This window comes from Salvelinus sp. IW2-2015, unplaced genomic scaffold, assembly GCF_002910315.2.
Source record: "Salvelinus sp. IW2-2015 unplaced genomic scaffold, ASM291031v2 Un_scaffold1078, whole genome shotgun sequence".
NCBI lineage: Eukaryota > Metazoa > Chordata > Actinopteri > Salmoniformes > Salmonidae > Salvelinus > Salvelinus sp. IW2-2015.
Genome location: NW_019942719.1, coordinates 244057 through 267879, shown reverse-complemented (window position 1 = coordinate 267879; position 23823 = coordinate 244057). Strand labels below are relative to the sequence as shown.

Sequence of the window (23823 nt, the reverse complement as noted above, 5' to 3'; positions counted from 1 at the left end):
GTGAGGTTAAGTAAAGTGTTATTGAGCAATTCCTCAAGCAAGACTTTTGCCAGGACTGTCTGGGAGTGGTCTGAGTGGGGAGGGGAAAACTGAAAACTGTTTTTGGCAGAGAGGTATGGAACTCTTTCTTATTGGTCTATTAACTATGCTGAACAAAAATATAAACGCAACATGTAAAATGGTCCGAAATAAAATAAATGCTCCATATGCACAACGTTTATTTCTCAATGTTGTGCACAAATTTGTTTACATCCCTGTTAGTGAGCATTTCTCCTTTGCCAAGATAATCCATTCACCTGGTTAAAAGATCATTATGCCGGCGCTGGGGACAAACATGACAACAGCCCCATGTCGCAAGGATCTGTACACAATTCCTGGAAGCTGAAATTGTCCCAGTTCACACAGATACAAACCTGCTCCATGCTGAAGCTCTTCCACCAGAAAGGATATTTGAAAAGATGAGCCTGCACTTAGCCTCTGCCCAGACTTTCAACAACATTGTCTTTCGTCATGATTCATCCAGTTGTAGCAATACATTTTCCTGCTATAGCCCAATGGTCGTTTTAGCCGGTTTAAAATTATTATAATATATTTTTTMGGGGGGCCAATAGTWGGCGATAACATCGTATATCGCAGTGTTTTATGGATACATAATCACGATAGGCCCAATGTTGACATCGCCCAATCCTAGTGTGAAGTAGATGCAAGTTTTCTGTGTGTGGTTGAACAGCTCTTATTTTAAATTTGAGACATTTGTGCTTTTGATCCCCAGACTATATTGTGGTGGGCAGTGACTCAGGCCGCATCGTGATCCTTGAGTACCACCCCTCCAAGAACATGTTCGAGAAGATCCACCAGGAGACCTTTGGCAAGAGTGGATGTCGTCGCATCGTCCCTGGACAGTTCCTCGCCGTCGACCCCAAGGGCAGAGCAGTCATGATAGGTAAAGAGCTCAGAGAACTGAGATATGATTTTGTGGAGAGAGTTGGTAATGGTTTGAAAATTGAACAAAATTTCAAGTTGACAAATCCTTGGCTTGATGAGAGAATCCCCTGTTGCAATGGACATGTTTTTTGTCTGTTGTAGTTTGCTAATTACCTCTGTGTTTCCAGGTGTTGTAGTTTACTAATTACCTCTGTTTTCAGGTGTTGTAGTTTACTAATTACCTCTGTTTTCAGGTGCCATTGAGAAGCAGAAGCTGGTGTACATCCTGAACAGAGATGCAGCAGCGCGTCTCACCATCTCCTCTCCCCTGGAGGCTCACAAGGCCAACACACTGGTCTACCATGTGGTAGGAGTTGATGTGGGCTTTGAAAACCCCATGTTCGCCTGTCTGGAGATGGACTATGAGGTGAGAGCCTAGCACTGGCCGCTATGATTTGTGAATTTGCTCATGCGCTCTTGTTACGTACTAAAGAAACTTACCTAATCTATGTTTACACACAGGCTCCGATGTGCTTCTGTTTTATTCTCTATACACCCAAGTGCTGTTGAAATGATGAGTCTTCATGTCTCTTCTCTGACAAACCACTGTAGGGAGCTTAAACACTTCTGATTCCAACATAATCCCACTGTTGTAGCTCCTTTGCTACTAAAGATGTTCTGTAAATTCTCATCCTGTCCTCTTCATTTCCACTGACCCACGGTGTGTGGCCTATGACCTCTCCCTCCTTCCAGGAAGCTGACAATGACCCCACTGGCGAGGCTGCAGCCAACACACAGCAAACCCTGACCTTCTATGAGCTGGACCTGGGTCTGAACCACGTTGTGCGCAAGTACAGCGAGGCCCTGGAGGAGCACGGCAACTTCCTCATTACAGGTAGCTACACTGAACAATAATGTAAACGCAACATGCAGCATTTTTTTTTTACCAAGTTACAGTTCATATGTGACCGACCAGCTCGATTTGGTCCTATATAGCGGGGGGGGGGGGAAATTACATTGGATATAAGAGACTCGGTCCTCAAATAGTATATCACACATTACAGTTGAGGAACAAGGGAAAGTAATCCTGGTTTGAAAGTTGATTAACTTGTAACCTCACTTTTGATAAAATGACCCTTGAATGTTTTGGTACACCTACTGGGGGGCTCTTTGTCTACACCTATTCAGTATCGTTCACACCCTCTAAAGCCTTAGCCCCACCCATCTCTTTAAGGATTCACATATGAGGCCGTGTACTAAACAACCAAAGATTTCAAAACTAAAGGCTGGTTTATACTACAGGTGTGTTTGTAAATTTGATCTGGAGTGCCAGAGTGTGCTCAGGGTGGGCTCTAGGCGTTCATAAACTCAGAGCGTTGTCAGTTTATCAGTTTGTAAATTCAGAGCGTTTCGCTCTCCCGAGTGTTCAGAGCGCACACTGGACGCTCTGGCCGAGGAGTAGGGTTGATCRGAGCATTCTGACCAGTCAAGAACCCAAGCTAACTGGCTAATATTGGCAAGTTTGCTAGCTACTTCCAGACAAAACTCTCTAGAAAGGCAGGAACCTAGGAAGAAACCTAGAGAGGAACCAGGCTCTGAGGGGTGGCCAGTCTTCTTCTGGCTGTGTCGGGYGGAGATTATAACAGTACATGGCCAAGATGTTCATAGATGACCAGCAGGGTCAAATAATAGTCCTGAGGCATGGTTTTAGAGCTGAGAGAGAGCTTAAATTCACACAGGACAGGAGAAAAATTCCAGATATAACAGATTGACCCTAGCCCCCCAACACAAACTACTGCAGCATAATTACAGGAGGCGTCGGGAGACACTGTGACTCCGTCCGACTATAACCCCGGACAGGGCCAACCAGGCAGGATATAACCCTAACTACTTTGCCAAAGCACAGCCCCCACACCACTAGAGGGATATCTTCAACCACCAACTTACTACCCTGAGACAAGGCTGAGTATACCCCACGAAGATCTCCCCCACTGCATGAACCCGAATGGGGTGCCAATCCGGACAGGAAGATCACGTCAGTGACTCAACCCACTCAAGTGACGCACCCTTCCTAGGGACGGCATGGAAGAGCACCCGTAAGCCAGTGACTCAGCCCCCATAATAGGGTTAGAGGCAGAGAATCCCAGTGGAGAGAGGGGAACCGGCCAGGCAGAGACAGCAAGGGCGGTTCGTTGCTCCAGAGCCTTTCCGTTCACCTTCACACTCCTGGACCAGACTACACAGTCTTCAGTAAAGACTTAAAAGTTGAGACCGAGTCTGCGTCTCTCACATGGGTAGGCAGACCATTCCATAAAAATGGAGATCTATAGGAGAAAGCCCTGCCTCCAGCGGTTCGTCTTGTCTGACCTCAGATAATTATCTGGTTTTCATTCTTTTGTCCATGCTCATTGCGGTACACACAGTAACACAAAACAGGAGAATGAGTCATTTTCTCTATTCAACCTGGTTGAATATGTGATTTTTATACTGCATGCACCTTCAACTCACAACAGGTGAGTTCAATTCCAAAGTAAATGATAATCACCTGCTTGAAATCTAACTACTTCTAGACGGTGCCAATAATATTGTCTMGGCCATTTTAGGATTTCTTTGTGGAATTAGCTCAGATTTAGTAAATTATTCAGATTGGTTTGTTTTGTACAACTGCATACCGAAGACATACATATGTGGATACCAAAATATGTTTTCATTTCAACCGTTTTCTGGAAGAAATTGTGCATTATTTGAAAAAAGTGCAAGGGTTCATTATTTTTGGCCATGACTGTATATAATAATTAAAGTAAAATAACAACAGCAAGACTATATACAGGGGGTACCGGTACAGAGTCAATGTGCAGGGGCACAGGTTAGTTAAGGTAATATGTACATGTAGGGCTCCTACATGGTCTAAGGCACTGCATCTCAGTGCTAGAGGTATCACTACAGACACCCTGGTTTGATTGCAGGCTGTATCACAACTGACTGAGATTGGGAGTCCCTTAGGGCGGCGCACAATTGYCCCAGCCTCGTCTGGGTTTGGCCGTCATTGTAAATAAGAATTTGTTCTTAACTGACTTGCCTAGTTWAGTATAATGTAGGTAGAGTTAAAGTGACTATGCATAGATAATAAACAGAAGCAGCAGCGTGAAAGAGGGGGGGGGGGCAATGCAAATAGTCTGGGTAGCCATTTGATTAGCTGTTCAGGAGTCTTATGTCTTGGGGGTAGAAGCTGTTAAGAAACCTTTGGACCTAGACTTGGCGCTCCGGTACAGCTTGCCGTGTGGTAGCAGAGAGAACAGTCTATGACTAGGGAGGCTGGTATAGAGGTCCTGGATGGCAGGAAGCTTGGCCCCAGTGATGTACTGGGCCCTACGCACTACCCTCTGTAGTGCCTACTAGCAGTTGCTATACCAGGCAGTGATGCAACCAMTCAGGATGCTCTCGATGGTGCAGCTGTAGAACTTATTGAGGATCTGAGGACCCATGCCAAATCTTTTCAGTCTCCTGAGGGGAAATAGGCTTTGTCGTGCCCTCAGCAATAGGTCAGTTATTCTGCGCTTTGGCACACTCGGAGGTGAGTGCTCTGAAATCGTATTAGATAGCCAGAGCGAATTMACCAGCTACGTCTATCGACAGTTGTCGCAGTGACATGAACATTCTATTGAAATGCATACTTGCATAGTGTTTAGACATGTAGCTAGCTAGCTAAACAATGAACCATAATCCCAACTCATAACGTTACTACCCTGCAAGAATCTGCAGGGAGCTAACCAACCAGGTTCAATGTTAGCTAGCTAACATTAGGCTATAACTAACAATGCAACTATAACTAACAACGGCTCTGAGATACAAGTGATATTACTACTCGGATCATACATGTAAAGTTAGCGAGCCGGCCAGCTAACGCTAGCTAGCTAACAGTACACTAACTTGACATGAAAACAACCTTCTGACTAAATTAGAAACGTATAATATCTGAAAATGTAGCTAGCTAGACTCTTACCTGTATACATGGATGGACACTTCTCCCTCTGTGTCACGGATTCCATGGTTGCCCTTAGTTTGAAGATGTAATCCGGAGAAAGGMGTTTTATACAACCGAATTCTGGGTGTTCTCTTTTCGACTTTGCAATCAAATGCCAGAATTTTCTCCATCTCCTTAGCTATCATACTCTAATTCCACTGATTTCAATACTCGGTCCAATAGAAKGTGTAGTTCTACTACGTGATATCTTTKAAAAAATCCTTGTTAGAAAGGATTACATACACATACTGACCAGCTCATGTTATAGACAGAAGCATGCTACATGGCAGACCAATCCATAATCATCTCTCGGCATGTCCAGTCCATTCATTATCTCAGCCAATCATGGCTAGCGGGAAGGTTGCTGCTCTTCCATGGCTAAACCAACTTGGCTCGTAATTTAACATTTGTATTCCTATTTACAAATGACATACAAGTTTGTTATTAAGGCACATGAAAGTTCACATGTTCCAGAAGGCATTTCTGCCAAAAAACGCATTTGGATAAATAAAAAGTTTGTTTTCCTGTGAAGTAGTGTTGCGCGACATACACCTTGTTTCCTGAAACGAGTCGCATGTATAAGGAAATCAGTCAATTGAAATATATTAATTGGCTGTGCGAAGTTGCTGGATATTGGTGGGAACTGGAACACGCTGTCGTACACGTAAATCCAGAGCATCCCATACATGCTCAATGGGTGACATGTCTGAGTATGCAGACCATGGAAAAACTGGGACATTTTCAGCATCCAGGAATTGTGTACAGATCCTTGCAACATGGGGCTGTGCATTATCATTTTTTATTTTATTTAACCTTTATTTAACCAGGTAGGCTGGTTGGCAGCGGGGCATCATGAGGTGATGGCAGCGGCTAGATGGCACGACATTGGGCTTGAGGGGCTTGTCACGGTATATCTGTGCATTCAAATTGCCATCGATAAAATGCAATTGTGTTTGTTGTCCATAGCTTGTGCCTGCCCATACCATAACCCCACCGCCACCATGGGGCACTCTGTTCACAACTTTGACATCAGCAAACCGCTCGCCTACATGACGCCATACACACTGTCCTGCCTTGTGCCTGGTACAGTTGAAACCAGGATTCATCCGTGAAGAGCACACTTCTTCAGCGTGCCAGTGGCCGTTAAAGGTGAGCATTAGCCCACTGCAGTGGATTACGACTCCGAAAGAACCTGGTGAGGACGACGACCACGCAGATGAGCTTCCCTGAGACGGTTTCTATCAGCTGTCATGGTGGCTGGTCTCAGACGATCCCGCAGAGGAAGAAGCTGGATGTGGTGGTCCTGGGCTGGCGTAGTTACACGTGGTCTGCGGTTATGCGGCCTGTTGAACGTATACTGACAAATTCTGTACAACAGCTTTAGAGGCGACTTATGGTAGAMWAATGTACTTATGGTTGAGAAATGATCTGGCAACCGCTCTGGTGGACGTTCATGCAGTCAGAATGCCAATTGCACGCTCCCGCAACTTGAAACATCTGTGGCGTTGTGACAAAACTGCACATTTTAGTGGCCTTTAATTGTTCCCAGCARAAGGTGCACCTGTGTAATGATCGTGCTGTTTAATCAGCTTCTTGATATGCCACACCTGTCAGGTGGATGGATTATAATTTGTGCACAATTTCTGGGATCTTTTATTTCWGCTCATGAAACCTGGGACCAACACTTTAGATGTTGCATTTATATTTTTGTTCAGTGTACATTATTTCCAGTAGAGGGCAGTCAGAGCCAGGTTATGAGTTGTTTGCAGGCTGGATTATTTTTTWAAATGTTTTAATTTAGGTGTAAACCTATTGTGTGATTATTACCCTTTCCCCCTCTCTTTTCCAGTTCCTGGAGGCTCTGATGGGCCCAGTGGAGTACTCATCTGTTCAGAGAATTACATCACCTACAAAAACTTTGGGGACCAGCCTGACATTCGCTGTCCCATCCCACGCAGGAGGGTGAGTTTCTGTTATGTTTTTATAAATGCGAAAACGGATTTCAAATAACTTGGCTAACAAGACATGGTCGTACATGTTAACAGTTTGAATGTTTGTGTGGATCACAGTTGATTTGATACCATCTGCACTGAACCCTCAATTCTTTTTTCTTTTGCCTGAACACAGAATGACCTGGATGACCCTGAGCGAGGCATGATCTTCGTCTGCTCAGCCACCCACAAGACCAAGTCCATGTTCTTCTTCCTGGCCCAGACGGAGCAGGGCGACATTTTCAAGGTCACCCTGGAGACAGATGAGGAGATGGTGAGGCCAGCAGGGTGCAGTCTGAGACAGGAACTGGGGGAGGGGGGGCAGAGGTGTTCATCTGATGTGTGGGAAATAGAACCATGCTGTTGAGGTGATGAGTCTTCATGTCTCTTCTCTGACAAAAACATGGAGAGAGCATAAACACCTCTGATCTCAGCATGCACACACACTAACTCGGGTCAGTGTTCACATGATGGGATATTCTGTGATTCCTTCTATTTCAAATAAACGTTTGTATCCCCCAGGTTACAGAGATCAGGATGAAGTACTTTGACACCATACCTGTAGCCACATCCATGTGCGTGCTGAAGACCGGCTTCTTATTTGTGTCCTCAGAGTTTGGTAACCAGTAAGTCATTCATTATACTGTAATACCTCACACATCCCATCTATGTCCATGCCTCTTGCTCTCTTGTGTTCATTGTCTTCTCTCTCTCTCTCTGCTAGTTACCTGTACCAGATAGCCCATCTGGGAGATGATGATGAAGAGCCAGAGTTCTCCTCTGCCATGCCCCTGGAGGAGGGAGATACCTTCTTCTTCCAGCCACGCCCCCTCAAGAACCTAGTGCTGGTGGATGAGCAGGAGAACCTCTCCCCCATCATGTCCTGCCAGGTGTGTGTGAATCTCTTTCTGTTGTATGTTTGTTGTGCGTGCAACGGTTTTAGCTTTTGATTCCCATGGATTGTGTAGTGGATGAACTTAGTGTGCCACACCTTTCCCTTTGTTCTACTGAACCAAATTGTAACATCTTTAGCTGGGGTAGGTGTGTTTTCCCACTATTTTTAGCACAATGAACCTGATTTTGACTTTACTTGAATGCGAGTTAGTTGGAGTACCAAGATTATATTCTTTTTTTCACATTTTTATAAGTAGGATTCACGTTAACCCCCTGTCCCCCCCCACACACACACACACACACACAGATTCTTCTGAAGTCTTTCGGCAAGGTTTGAGGAGAAGTTGTGCTGTTGAAGTGATGAGTTTCTCATGTCTCTTCTGACTAAATATTGTTAGGTTCTAATTATCAGAGTAAGAACTCAACAGACGCTATGAAAGCTTAGACCAAGTTTATTCTTCTCAAAGGATCGAACAGTTGACCCGACAAAGACATGATTAGAATAGTGGTGGTATATGTACCCCACTGTGGGTGGAGTCTCCTCCTTGCTAAACATTGCATCTTTTTTTGCTAGGCAGGAAACTAAGTGATTGGGGTAATAAACTGTTCCTTTTCCCTTAGTGACCTGTCCTCGACCCCCTTATCCACGCCTCTCCCCTTATCAGTACTGCCACGTGACCATTTTCCCTGCTCTCAGCCCCCTCCCAAGCTTAATTGCACCCACCATAACCCTTCCTCCGACAGACAACTCCTGGTGTAAATCCTGGGCTACGGCACCRCTCATGTCTCTATTAGAACAAATAAATCATAATAGTTAAAGCTCACAAATCCAAACCTATCAATGGAGAGAGTTTAAACACCTCTGATCTCAGCGTTAGAACGTGACACAGACACCACATGTGAGACTACCTTGTTTACTTCTGGAGCTGTACTACTTGTTAAGTTCTGTCCTCTTAGAATACATACGGATCTCTTACTCACCACTGGCTCATTGTTCCACTCACCTCATCTGTTTCTRTCTCCCTGTGTAGATTGCTGATCTGGCTAATGAGGACACTCCTCAGCTGTATGTGGCCTGTGGCAGGGGACCCAAATCCACCCTCCGAGTCCTCAGACATGGGCTGGAGGTATGTGTACTGCAATTCCACCTCCCATCGCACATTCACATCCCAGAAAGTGCTCATGCACACATTCTCTCGGTGTGGCACATGCCACAGTATTATTTGAACAATGACAACATTTTAACAAAATCATGCGGATACTCACTCACATGCACACCGGAAACCAGAGTTTGGGTTTTAAGTTTCTGGCGCTGTTGCTTTTCTCACACACCAGTTAATGTTTGACGTGTTTAAGAAGCTGGATGAAATGATATACATGTCTTCTCTGACAAAGCACCAGAGAGAGAATGTGTGTATACCTCTGATCTCAGCAGAMCTCAACCTGTTAATGCAGAGGTAACAGACTGGTAAATGCTTAGGTTAGATTACAATGAAAGTCTGATCAGTGATTGTTCCCTCCAGGTATCAGAGATGGCTGTGTCTGAGCTGCCCGGTAACCCCAATGCTGTGTGGACTGTGCGCCGACACATTGAAGGTGCTTGTTCTTTATTTTTAACTAGTTGCAAGTTATTCTCCCTTCTACCTCATTACAGTCCACTTCTGCAGTATTTGGTTGCAGTTATTGTGTAGGACATGGTTGTAAAGTGGCATTGTTTTAATCTTAATACTGTCAGGTCTCATGTTGTAGACTGGCATCAGAGTGCATTCTTGAAAAAAGTCACTCAGCCAGACTATTCCCAGAAGTCATGTGATTTCAGAGATTTTTCCTGACGTGGTATAGTGCAGTGGCCTAGTTCCACTGCAGCTGCCTGGTAGAGAGACCTGTTCAGGCGTGGCTTCACTTTCACTCTAGCATTCATCCATTACACAGAAGACTTGGCTCATCCAACTGTTTATCCTGCACAAGTCAGACATTGTAACTTCTACACACTGGGTTACAGACGTAGATTTCAAGATTGTGATGCCATGCTCTAGGTTAGTGAAAAACCAAAATAAGGGTATGAGATTGATTGTAAATCATGTACCAGATTAGGGCACATTCCTCTGAAGTCTCATGGCAGGGTTTGTTGTGCTMTTGAAGTGATGAGTTTGTCATGTCTCTTCTCTGACAGAAATATCAATGGAGAGAGTTTAAAACACCTCTGATCTCAGCATTATACATACTTTGTGAATAAATAAACTCAGCAAAAAAAGAAATGTCCCTTTTTCAGGTCCCTGTCTTTCAAAGATAATTCGTAAAAATCWAAATWAMTTCACAGATCTTCATTGTAAAGGGTTTAAACACTGTTTCCCATGCTTGTTCAATGAACCATAAACAATTAATGAACATGCACCTGTGGAACGGTTGTTAAGACACTAACAGCTTACAGGCGTAGGCAATTAAGGTCACAGTTATGAAAACTTAGGACACTAAACAGGCCTTTCTACTGACTCTGAAAAACACCAAAGAAAGATGCACAGGGTCCCTGTTCATCTGCGTGAACGTGCCTTAGGCATGCTGCAAGGAGGCATGAGGACTGCAGATGTGGCCAGGGCAATATGTCCGTACTGTGAGACGCCTAAGACAGCGCTACAGGTAGACAGGACCGACAGGTGATCGTCCTCACAATGGCAGACCACARGTAACAACACCTGCACGGGATCGGTACACCCGAGCACCACACCTGCGGGACAGGTACAGGATGGCAACAACAATTTCCTGAGTTACACCAGGAACACACAATCCCHCCATCAGTGCTCAGACTGTACGCAATAGGCTGAGAGAGGCTGGACTGAGGGCTTGTAYGCCTGTTGTAAGGCAGGTCCTCACTAGACATCACCGGCAACAACGTCGCCTATGGACACAAACCCACCGTTGCTGGACCAGACAGGACTGGCAAAAAGGGCTCTTCACTGACGAGTCGCGGTTTTGTCTCACCAGGGGTGATGGTCAGATTCACGTTTATCATCGAAGGAATGAGCSTTACACCAAGGCCTGTACTCTGGAGCGGGATCGATTTGGAGGTGGAGGGTCCGTCATGGTCTGGGGCGGTGTGTCACAGCATCATCGGACTGAGCTTGTTGTCATTGCAGGCAATCTCAACGCTGTGCGTTACAGGGAAGACATCCTCCTCCCTCATGTGGTACCCTTCCTGCAGGCTCATCCTGAATCAGCCATGCTGCTCGTTCTGTGCATGATTTCCTGCAAGACAGGAATGTCAGTGTTCTGCCATGGCCAGCGAAGAGCCCGGATCTCTACGTCTGGGACCTGTTGGATCGGAGGGTGAGGGCTGGGGCCATTCCCCCCCCAGAAATGTCCGGGAACTTGCAGGTGCCTTGGTGTAAGAACTGGCAAATCTGGTGCAGTCCATGAGGAGGAGATGCACTGCAGTACTTAATGCAGCTGGTGGCCACACCAGATACTGCTTTTGATCCCCCCCCCCTTTGTTCAGGGACACATTTAATTTCCGTTAGTCACATGTCTGTGGAACTTGTTCAGTTTGTCTCAGTTGTTGAATCTTGTTATGTTCATACAAATATTTACACATGTTAAGTTTGCCGAAAATAAACGCAGTTGACAGTGAGAGGCTGTTTCTTTTTTTGTTGAGTTTAAATGTAATTGATGATTGATGAATTGCTTCATTTATCAGATTAACACTAAACCATAGGTTTATTGAATAAAAGGAAGGGTCCAGAAGTCCCCTCAGTGTGAAACTCATTTAAACACCTCTCCTCCTCCAGATGAGTTTGACGCGTACATCATCGTTTCCTTCGTCAACGCCACCCTGGTTCTGTCTATCGGTGAGACCGTAGAGGAAGTGACAGACTCTGGCTTCCTGGGGACCACCCCCACCCTCTCCTGCTCTCTGCTGGGGGAGGATGCTCTGGTGCAGGTCAGTCACCCACACTACACACGCCTCTCAGAGTGGCCTGAACATGCACCTTATGTTCTGGAGGGAATACAATGCTAATGCTAGAAGTGAAGATGAAGGGAGTTGAAGTGCATGACAGATTTAATATGGCTGTTGAAGTGATGAGTCTTCATGTCTCTTCTCTGACATTACAATGGAGAGAGTGTAAACAACTCTGATCTCAGATACACAAACATTAGACACCCTGGCCAGGCCCCTTCCCCAGCCCTGTGTAAACTGAATAACCCTGTTGTACAGGTGTATCCTGATGGGATCCGTCACATCCGTGCTGATAAGCGTGTGAATGAGTGGAAGACTCCAGGGAAGAAGACCATTGTGCGCTGTGCAGTCAACCAGAGGCAGGTGGTCATCGCTCTGACCGGAGGAGAGCTGGTCTACTTTGAGATGGACCCTGTGAGTATACTTTCATCCCCTGGGTGTCTATTTTCTCAGACCCAGTTTCGTCTGCTTTTTGCAAATATCCAGAAGTCTCTCCTGCTCAGTGTAAAGGTTATATTTCTTCTGACAGTAAATGTTTATGATAACCTTCCCCTCTGTCTCTCCCCCCAGTCTGGACAGCTGAATGAGTACACAGAGAGGAAGGAGATGTCAGCTGACGTGGTGTGTATGAGCTTGGCCAATGTCCCCCCTGGTGAGCAGCGCTCCCGTTTCCTGGCGGTGGGGCTGGTGGACAACACCGTCCGCATCATCTCCCTGGACCCCTCGGTATGACTCTCACCGTACTCTGTGCAGCCCGTGCGATCTGTTTGTTTGTTTGTCTGTTTAGAATGGGTCTGATTCATACTGACTGCTCTGCGAGTTGGTAACAAGCACCAGATGTTCTTGGACAATTACAAGGAAACTCATCTAGAGCTCGTTTTCTCTGCTCACGTTTTTTCTTTTTGTTGCAATTCCAGCCAGGGTGAAAAAAACAAAGTTAACACGGTGCCATTGTGGATATTTGCCCTCTTTTTAACATGCGTTTATCTCAAAGCTGTGTTTGTAGCCACTAACCCCTCTGTGTGTTTGTGGTGTAGGACTGTCTCCAGCCCCTCAGTATGCAGGCCCTGCCAGCCCAGCCTGAGTCTCTGTGTATAGTGGAGATGGGAGGAGTGGAGAAGGAAGATGAGCTAGGAGTGAAGGGCACTGTCGGCTTTCTCTACCTCAACATCGGACTGCAGGTAAAATACACTATGACCAAAAGCTTGACGAACATCTCATTCCAAAATCATGGGCATTAATATGGACTTGGTCCCCCTTTGCTGCTGTGACAGCCTCCACTCTTCCGAAAAGGCTTTCCACTAGATGTTGGAACATTGCTGTGTGGACTTGCTTCCATTCAGCCACCAGCGTTAGTGAGGTCAGGCACTGATATTGGGAGATTAGGCCTGGCTCGCAGTCATCGTTCCAATTCATCCCAAAGGTGTCCGATGGGGTTGAGGTCAGGGCTCTGTGCAGGCCAGTCCCGTTCTTCCACACCAATCTTGACAAACCATTTCTGTATGGACAATGCATGGGTGCATAGTCATGCTGAAACAGTAAAGGGTCTGTCAGAACAGAAATTACAAGGGTATGTTATAATGCTGTTATTGCATCAAATGGGTGTTTTATGTAACAGAATAAGGGGTTGTTAGAATGCTCATCTGTGTGTTCTACTGAGGATGGCCCTCTGGGAGATTTACGATGCCTTTGGGTAATACTGCATTCCAGAGCATGAGTTAATGTTTCTGTGCTGGGGTACCAGGGGGAGATGACTCTGGGGCCAGACCCTGGTCTCTACACAATGAGATACTGTCTGCTGTGAATTATAAGTATCTTTCATACTAATCTTAACCTTGTGACCCATTCCATTAATCTGTTTGTCATGTAGCCTGAAGGGGGTGAATCTTGGCTATAAAAGACCTTTGTGTTTTTGACTCGGGACTCTGAATTGATTCGTTGACCAGCCATTATTAACGTGGAGCACTCAATCGATTCACTTTATATGTGTGTATTGTATTGACCTGCTCCCTTATTAACAAGTGAGTAAAGATTTAGTTTAAGTATAACTCTGACTTATGTGATAAATTTGTCTCTCATTTGATAGTAAAGAAATTAACCACAAAGTTGGAAGCACAGAATCATCTAGAATGCTGTAGCGTTAAGATTTCCCTTCACTGGGACTAAGGGGCCTAGCCCAAACCATGAGAAACAGCCCCAGACCATTATTCCTCCTCCACCAAACTTTACAGTTGGCACTATGCATTCGGGCAGGTAGTGTTCTCCTTGCAAGATTCGTCCATTGGCCTGCCAGATGGTGAAGCGTGATACATCACTCCAGACAACGCGTTTCCACTGCTCCAGAGTCCAATGATGGCGAGCTTTACGACACTCCAGCCGACGCTTGGCATTGCGCATGGTAATCTTAGGATTGTGTGCGGCTGCTCGGCCATGGAAACCCATTTCATGAAGTTCCTGATTAACAGTTTTTGTGCTGATGTTGCATCAAGAGGCAGTTTGAAACTTAGTAGTGAGTGTTGCAACGGTCCTGTTTTGTGAGCCTGTGTGGCCTACAAGTCAGCGGCTGAGCGGTTGTTTGTCCTAGACGTTTCCACTTCACAATAACAGTACAGTTGTTCCCGGGGCATCTCTAGCAGGGCAGAAATTTCACAAACTGACTGGAAAGGTGGCATCCTATAACGTTGCCACGGTGAAAGTCACTGAGCTTTTCAGTAAGGCCATTCTACTGCCAATGTTTGTCTATGGAGATTGCATGGCTGTGTGCTCGACTTTATACACCTGTCAGCAACAGGTGTTGCCGAATCCATTAATTTGAAGGGGTGTCCACATACTTTTGTCTGTATATAGAGTGTATATGTCCTCTGTGTTGAGGAAGAGTTTGAGTAGAGGGATATTGTGGTGCTGTTGAAGTGATGAGTTTCCTCATGTCTCTTTTCTGACAAATAATGGAGAGAGTTTAAAACATCTCTGATCTCAGCATACAGTATATATATATATATACACACCTACACTATCTGTTACTGCCTGTTTACTTCTGCCACTGTATTACTTGATATTTTGTGCTCTGTTGGAATACATACTAGAGCTTTTATTTGTGACGTTAACATGTCTGTCTTTCCTCAGAATGGTGTGTTGCTCAGGACCGTGCTGGACCCAGTGACTGGAGACCTGTCTGATACTCGTACTCGGTACTTGGGGTCGCGACCTGTGAAGCTCTTCCGCGTCAGGATGCAGGGACAGGAAGCTGTAAGTGAAATCCTATTAGTTGCTATGTTTTTGCAGCTTTATGGAGCTGAAACATAACATTGAGGCTGTGTGTATTTGTATCCTCTCTGACATCTCCATCTCCTTCAGGTGTTGGCCATGTCTAGTCGCTCCTGGCTGAGTTATTCCTACCAGTCCCGATTCCATCTGACGCCCCTGTCCTATGAGACGCTGGAATATGCCTCTGGCTTTGCCTCTGAACAGTGTCCAGAGGGCATTGTGGCAATCTCCACCAACACCCTGAGGTACACACACACACAGAGAGAACTAAAGTAAACACATCTATACTGAGTGTACAAAACATTAGGAACACCTGCTCTTTCCATGACAAACTGACCAGGTGAAAGCTATGATCCCCTATTGATGTCACTTGTTAAATCCACTTCAATCAGTGTAGATGAAGGGGAGGAGACAGGTCAAAGAAGGATGTTTAAGCCTTGAGACAATTAAGACATGGATTGTGTATGTGTGTCATTCAAAGGGTGAATGGGCAAGACAAAATATTTAAGTGCCTTTGAATGGGTTATGGTAGTAGGTGCCAGGTGCACTGGTTTGTGTCAAATGGTTTACCTCCCAAAGGACATCCAGCCAACTTAACACAACTGTGGGAAGCATTGGAATCAACATCCCTGTGGAACGCTTTTGCCACCTTGTAGAGTCCAGACGAATTGAGGCTGTTCTGAGGGCAAAATTAGGGCAACTCAATATTAGGGAGGTATCTTTAATGTTTTGTGTGCACTCAGTATCTATTGAGGAAATGTCTTCATTGACAAGGCTTGAAAGTAGAGCAGTTATGCTGTTGAAGTGATGAGTCTTCATGTCTCTTCTCTGACAAACCAATGGAGAGAGTGTAAACATCTCTGATCTCAGCATATACACAGATCACATCTCATTTTCTCTCATTCACCCTCAACCATCCTCATTCTCAATTATAACGCTGATACTTAACTTATGAATTATGTCCCATTTACTTTTTGAAATGTTATTTCTGTTCCCATTATGGCTGAGTTGTGGCATGGCACACCTGTTACGTGGTACACATCTTCTGACACTGCTTTTGTCTCCCTCTTAGGATTCTGGCCTTGGAGAAGCTGGGTGCCGTGTTCAACCAGGTGGCCTTCCCCCTGCAGTACACACCTCGCAAGTTTGTCATTCACCCAGAGACAAACAACCTGATACTCATAGAAACTGATCACAATGCCTACACAGAGGCCACCAAGGCCCAGCGCAAGCAGCAGATGGCAGAGGTATGGTTRTGTTCTGACTGAGAGGGAGAGAGTGCTGAGGCTATGTGTTGTACACCCAGGCTGTGTAGATTGTGTGGGCTGATATTATGAAAGTGTAGATATAAGATAGGCAAAACTTCAATATAAATAATTTACAATTGTTTTTTATAGCACTTTTCTAAAACCCGAAGAGGATTAATTGAAGGCAGYGTTTGAGGCGAGGGGTGTTATGCTGTTGACATGATGAGTTTCTCATGTCTCTTCTCTGACAGAATAATGGAGAGAGCTTTAAACATCTCTGATCTCAGCATATATACAGAGATTACACACACAGTGTAGAGATTGACATGGGGAATTAGGCTAATACTTTGCTTCAATTTATGTCGATATCTCTCACCCCCTCCCTACTTTTCTTTCTCTCTGTTTGTAACTGACGCTGACACCACTTCTGTGTTGTTCCCTTCTATAGGAGATGGTTGAGGCAGCTGGTGAGGATGAGAGGGAGCTGGCAGCAGAGATGGCTGCTGCCTTCCTCAATGAGAACCTGCCAGAGGCCATCTTTGGGGCGCCCAAGGCCGGGTCTGGCCAGTGGGCCTCTCTGGTGCGTCTGATCAACCCCATCCAGGGAACCACTCTGGACCTTGTCCAACTGGAGCAGAATGAGGCTGCCTTCAGGTGAGGACAGGATGGATGAGTGGAAAAGAGCTCCCCAGCTTGTAGTTCAAAAAAAAAAAACGAAATGGATGAATTCTGTTTCGTTCAGCCATTCCTATGGGAGAAAAAATTGGGTTTTGGGATAAACGCCAAAATAAGGTCAGATCTTATATGTTTTGTTCTATGAGATAATGTTATGGCCCTATAAAATCCGCGCTGCAAAAAAAACACAGAATCACAGAATCCTGACATTTAAATGGAATTCAACAACATACATTTGTTATTGAAGTTAATAMGAAATCAATTTAGGAGAAAATGTATTAATTAGCCCAAGTTAAACATAAGACGTGAACAAAATGCATCATGAACCATATACGAGTAAAGTCAAATTGTCAACAATTTTTTTTATTTGCAACATCTGTGATGGATGCAGTCAAATAATTTGTTTGTTTGATGTGGTGGGATCTTTTGTGTTAAAAAAAAATAATAATGTGGGAAATGGCAGTGGACACTCCTTTATGTGCAAATATTGATGTGATAACCATATCAAAGCACATTTGGAGTCATGCGATGATATGTTGTGTGGTCCTCCCACTACCACTCGGGAAACCATGCAGTTTATTAGGCTACAAATGAATTAAGTTATGATGAACTTTACAGGGTGGTGAAAGTGCACAGTGTCGAGCTTGATGCTTCTTTCCAAAAAATATTGAGGGTCTTATTCTGGTGACATGATGATCGATGCTTGGCTGCCGTTTGACACAAAAAAAAAATCTTACTCCTATCCCCGGTAATCTACATTTGGTATTTTATTAGGATCCCCATTAGCTGTTGCAAAAGCAGCAGCTACTCTTCCTGGGATTCACACAAAACATGGAACATGACATAATACAGAACATTAATAGACAAGAACAGCTCAAGGACAGAACTACATAAATAAAAWATAAAAGGTACACGTAGCCTACATATCAATACCAATACATTAACAAACGATCTAGGTCAAATAGGGGAGAGGCGTTGTGCCGTGAGGTGTTGCTTTATCTGTTTTTTGAAACCAGGTTTGCTGTTTATTTTAGCAATATGAGATGGAACGGAGTTCCATACAATAATGGCTCTATAATACTGTACGCTTTCTTGAATTTGTTCTGGATTTGGGGACGGTGAAAAGACCCCTGGTGGCATGTCTGGTGGTGTAAGTGTGTGTCAGAGCTGTATGTAAGTTGTCTATGTAAACAATTTGGGATTTAACACATTAATGTTTCTTATAAAAAGAGACTGGCATGCGAGAGACTGGCATGCGTAGTATTTATATCCGCCTTCAGATTACAATGAAGAGCAAGACGTGCCGCTCTGTTCTGGGCCAGTTGTAGCTTAAACTTCTTCGGGATCGGTCTCCCTTCCACGGAACGGTTGAGCTAATGTAGGCTAATGCGATTAGCATGTGGTTGTAAGTAACAAGAAAATTTCCCAGGACATAGACACATCTGATATGGGCAGAAAGCTTAAATTCTTGTTAATGTAACTGCACTGTCCAATTTACAGGAGCTATTACAGTGAAATAATACCATGCTATTGTTTGAGGAGAGTGCACAATTTTGAACATGAAAAGTTATTAATAAACAAATGAAGCACATTTGGGCAGTCTTGATACAAAATTTAGAACAGAAATGCAATGGTTCATTTTGCCCATGCACTGCTGCCATCTAGTGGTCAAAATCGAAGCTACACCTGGGCTGAAATAATAGATTTTGGCCTTTCTCTTGCATTTCAAAGATGATGGTACAAAAAAAATACAAAAGAACGGTTTTCTTTCTTTGTATTATCTTTTACCAGATCTATTGTGTGTTATTCTCCTACATTCCTTTCACATTTCTATAAACTTCAAAGTGTTTCCTTTCAAATGGTACCAAGAATATGCATATCCTTGCTTCTGGGCCTGAGCTACAGGCAGTTAGATTTGGGTATGCCATTGTAGGCGAAAAGGGTTTTAAGAGGTTTTAACTAGATCTTTCCTTGCAGCACTCGACCACACGACTGGACAATAATCAAGATAAGACAAAACTAGAGCTTGCAGGGCTTGCTTTTTTGAATGAATAACCTTGTCACGTAGACTAGACAACCCGCACAACCTACCTGCATTGCATCTGCCAGCTGTTGGCTTGAGCGCAGGTGCCAAGGCCAGAGTGGCACATTTTCTATTTAACTGACAAAAATGTGATGAATAAGCATTGAACATTAGATTTTTATTCGGTACATGAACACTTAAGAGAAGGTATGTTTTGTGGGCACTACGTCATCACACACTGATTTGTATCCACAAGAAGTTCATTTGGTGGAAATGCGGATTCTATAATATTTGCATGAAAATCACCAATTGGATGGAAACCTAGCTACTGATTCATATTTTCCTGGAACTTCCTGAAGCAGCACAGGAATGCCTGTCTCTGTGTGCTGCTGGTAGATGGAAATAATCAATTAAATGTTAACTACAGATTTACATTCATGTATTTATGTATGCCTAACTGACAGAATGCATATTTGCATCAATCAAGTGGCAATTTATTTTGAAAACTGCAATCACATGAGCGCTACAGAAACGCTGTTAACCAGACAAGGTTTCTGGCTAGTGTACATTTGCATTAAAGGATAACTGCACCCACATTTCTAAATTTCTTAGATTTTTCCCAGACCACAAGTGGACTCCTGATGTGGTTAAAGCATTGGACTTAGAACATCCAATTGAGTTGTTTTTCTATTAAACAGGTGTGATTTTGAGAGCCTAAACCTGGGAGAAACAAAAACCTGGAAAAGCCAAATCGGGGGGGAAAACAAACAGGATCATGCAAAAAAATATATATAACAGATTTTATAAGGCCCTATAATATCAGTCAGATGACATGACCTTTATGAATTATGAAGCCTTTGTGCTTTAGGTGCTTGTTTTGATTTACATAAATGTTTCAAAATGTACAAGTGACGTTTGCTGATGAAGATCTTACAGAACAAAATGTATAACATCTCCTAAGCCTTTGTTTAACACAAACCTTATTTTCGGTGTTTGTCCCAAAAAAACATGGAGTTCTCCATAGGCTTTGGCCATCAAGCCATAGCGGAGTTAGCCTGCGTTAGTGCCAACATAAAGACGTTATTGCTCTCTGTAGGGCCACTAGGGAGATGTTATTATTGGCTCTGCTGGTTTTCCTGTTCAGATTACCAGCTCTTATGCAATTACACAGAGAAAATCTTAACTGTCATTTCAGGCAAGGTTTGAGGAGAGTGAAGTTGTGCTATTGAAGTGATGAATCTTCATGTCTTCTTCTTGATTTAGTAATAATGGAGAGCGCTTTAAACACCTCTAATCTTAGCATTTAACACAGTTCACACGCAAAAGGTAGATATTGACACAGGGAATAATACTTATCCCTTCCCGCTCTCCTACTTTCCCTTTGTGTTCTGTCCCTGCAGTGTGACTGTTTGTCGGTTTGCCAGCGGAGGTGATGACTGGTATGTGCTGGTGGGGGTGGCCCGGGACATGATCCTTAACCCCCGCTCTGTGGGAGGCGGTTTTATCTACACCTATCGGCTGGGAGGGGGAGGGGACAAACTGGAGTTTATGCACAAGGTGAGTGAGTGACAGAGGATATGACTATCCAGTGGTTTTCTGGTCTTGTTGACCACAGCTGTGTGCACAGGAATTCCCCGGCTGTTATTTTTGAATGGTCATAATTGCCATTTGAGAGTCAGAGTACTCTTTCTTGTTTCCACCCCTCCCCTTTACCCAACTCCCTGAGGGACAATGGTGACTTTGTTGACGCATTCTGACTTTCTGTCCCTTTTCCAGTCTCAGCGGGTCTTATCAGTATTTTAGGCTTTCCATTTTTTGTTTAACCATTTATCCAGGCAAGTCAACTAAGAACAAATGCTCATTCAAAAAGGTGTGATTTTGAGAGCAAACCCCTGAAAAAAATGGAGGGAAGTGGAAACCTGGAAAAACACAACAGAGAGAACTGAATTTGAGGGGGGAAACGGAATCAGGCAAAAAAAATAAAAATTTAAAGGCCCTATAATATGTAACTTAACATTACCTTTTTGAATTATGAAGCCTTTATGTCACCTGTCAAGAACAAGGCCCGTGGTACATTTCTATCCGGCCTTCGTAATGATTTGGGTTGTCAATTAATTTTGGCCAGCTTCCATGGCCTGCCAGAACAGCGTCAATGCGCCTTGGCATAGATTCTTCAAGTGGACCTAAACCACGCCAGGAAAATGCACCCCACACCATAACATATACTTTGTATCCTCGTTTACTGAAGTGTTTCCTTTGTTTTGGCAGTTACCGGTATGTCTACATTCGGGTAGGCCGCAGTTTGGGCAGCATGCGTGTCAAATATACAGCTTGTTGCGTTGTGGCCATAGACACATAATGCATAGAAGGGTTTTGTAACCCTGGCAATTTGACTGTTAAATTGATGGAAACAATAGCAATGGATACCAGTCCTGACTTGAATGGGAACTGACATCTAGGGTTGCAAAGGGTCTGACATTTTCAATGGGATGTTAAGCCCTGGAATTTGGGGAATTTTGCTTAAATTCATCAAAGTTAGCTTATAACAGTGAACCTTTTTTTGTGGGATACACATAAGGCAATTKTAGGTKTTGTGGCATATTTTGGTTAAACTATCCCCAATTCAATGGAATTGCAACCGTCTGCATGCACAGTGCACTCTTCCATCACATGTACACCTGATTCTCAAGATCTTGCACACTAATGAGATGCTATTGAGSCCACACTACTACACTGTCTGAGCCAAGGTCTACATGCTTTCTAGTAAGTTTTGATCTCCTGCAATACTGGGTGGGGTGAATATATTTTATAACATAATTAATTTTTTGTTAACTAGTAAATAGTAGCCTACAGCAAAGTGTTTAAATAATTTCTAACTTGTTAACAATTTCTGCTAGTTAACTATTTATCTGTACATGGAATCGTTTTTGGGGCTACAATTTTTTTTCCTAATATTTACAGGAAAATGCCACGGGCACTATCTGATGTGTGGAGGCATTTCACTGCAGCTAATGTAGAAGGAAAAGCTGTGTACATTTGCAAATACTGTGCCAAATCATATGRGAAGAATGCAACAAAGATGCAGAATCAAATGGCCAAGTACATACATTTCCCTCAGCYCTCACAACAAGCAACCTCTGACAAAAGTCCCTCTACTTTTATTCGAGGTGAAAATAATAAATCAGACACCGTATCGATAGCAACAGCTCATGGTCCTCCTGGAATCAGAAGTTTTGACTCAATGGAGGAACGTAGTCAGAGAAATGCTGATGAATGTCTTGCTCGAGCTGTGTATGCAACTGGTTCACCTCTGATGCTCACAGACAATGTGTATAAGAAGAGATTTCTGAATGTTCTTCGCCCAGCATACACCCCTCCAACCAGTTATGGTCTATCTACTCATTTGCTYGATGCAGAGTTCAACAGAGTTCAAACAAATCATAGAGAAAGCAGACTGTATTGCAATCATCTCTGATGGGTGGTCGAATGTTCGCGGGCAAGGAATAATTAACTARATCATTTCCACCTCTCAACCAGTATTCTTCAAGAGCACAGACACAAGGGACAACAGACACACTGGTCTCTACATTGCAGATGAGCTGAAGGCAGTCATCAATGACCTTGGTCCACAGAAGTTATTTGCACTGGTGACAGACAATGCTGTGAACATGAAGGCTGCTTGGTCTAAAGTGGAGGAGTCCTACCCTCATATTACACCCATTAGCTGTGCTGCTCATGCATTGAATCTGCTACTCAAGGACGTCATGGCACTACAAGAGAGCCAAGGAAATGGTTTGCTATGTGAAGTTAAAGCAGCAATCTACCTCACCAAGTAAAGTGAGAAGAATAAGAACACCACATTGAAGCTGCCCAGCAATACCTGTTGGGGTGGTGATGTCATCATGTTTGACAGTCTCATGAAGGGGAAGGAGTCTCCAAGAAATGGCCATATCACAGTCTGCCGATATGGACAGCCATCAAGAGGATCTCCTGGATGATGTATTTTGGGAGAGAGTGGTAAACAGCCTGAAACCTATAGCAGTAGCCATTGCACAGATTGAGGGAGACAATGCCATCCTGTCTGAAGTTCAGGCTCTGCTTGCAGATGTAAGAGAAGAAATCCGTACTGCCCTGCCCACTTCACTGTTGTTCCAAGCAGAGAAAACTGCAGTTCTGAAATGCATCAAAAGCATGAATACTTCTGCCTAAAGCCCATACACACCACAGCGTACATGTTGGGCCCCAAGTAAGCTGGCAAGAGCATCCTGTCTGGTGCAGAGATCAACCAGGCCTATGGTGTCATCATTACCGTGTCTCGCCACCTTGGCCTGGATGAGGGAAAGGTTCTTGGCAGTCTGGCAAAGTACACTTCCAAGCAAGGGCTTTGGGATGGAGATGCAATATTGCAGTCGTGCCAACATATCTCATTAGCCACTTTGTGGATCTGAGGCTATTTCCCCTGTTGCCTCCATCATCCTCCAAATCCCACCAACATCAGCCTCCTCAGAGCGCAACTGGTCCTTGTTTGGGAACACATACACCAAAGCACGCAACAGGCTGACCAATACAAGGGTTGACAAATTGGTGGCCATCTGTGCAAATTTGAGGRGCTTTGAGGCTCAACAACAAGCCATTCTCAACAAGGTTGGAACGTGACAGTGAAGATGAGGCCTCAGTCAGATGTTCAAGAGGTGGACATTGAGGAGGTCCAGGGAGAAGACATGGAAGRCTGAGAGGAAGAKAACCAAAGCTTTAATTTCTAGACTATAATTTTACAGATGTATGTTGAAAACGTTTTTGGAAGATGCGATGGATCATTGGATCATTCA

The 23823-nt window shown here is 44.1% G+C and overlaps 1 protein-coding gene across 1 annotated transcript in view; it reads left to right on the top strand.

Annotated features, from left to right (window-relative positions):
• sf3b3 (splicing factor 3b, subunit 3) overlaps nucleotides 1–23823 on the top strand; it is a 45175-nt gene that overhangs the window by 11655 nt on the left and 9697 nt on the right. Inside the window, exons 4-21 of the mRNA XM_024137054.2 lie at nucleotides 773–943; nucleotides 1179–1351; nucleotides 1678–1819; nucleotides 6798–6910; nucleotides 7076–7213; nucleotides 7462–7565; nucleotides 7664–7829; nucleotides 8865–8960; nucleotides 9357–9429; nucleotides 11616–11767; nucleotides 12044–12199; nucleotides 12356–12511; nucleotides 12823–12966; nucleotides 14909–15031; nucleotides 15140–15294; nucleotides 16122–16296; nucleotides 16745–16950; nucleotides 20395–20551. Of these exons, the coding sequence (XP_023992822.1) occupies nucleotides 773–943; nucleotides 1179–1351; nucleotides 1678–1819; nucleotides 6798–6910; nucleotides 7076–7213; nucleotides 7462–7565; nucleotides 7664–7829; nucleotides 8865–8960; nucleotides 9357–9429; nucleotides 11616–11767; nucleotides 12044–12199; nucleotides 12356–12511; nucleotides 12823–12966; nucleotides 14909–15031; nucleotides 15140–15294; nucleotides 16122–16296; nucleotides 16745–16950; nucleotides 20395–20551 (2600 nt within the window). The remainder of the gene's footprint in view (nucleotides 1–772; nucleotides 944–1178; nucleotides 1352–1677; nucleotides 1820–6797; nucleotides 6911–7075; nucleotides 7214–7461; nucleotides 7566–7663; nucleotides 7830–8864; nucleotides 8961–9356; nucleotides 9430–11615; nucleotides 11768–12043; nucleotides 12200–12355; nucleotides 12512–12822; nucleotides 12967–14908; nucleotides 15032–15139; nucleotides 15295–16121; nucleotides 16297–16744; nucleotides 16951–20394; nucleotides 20552–23823) is intronic.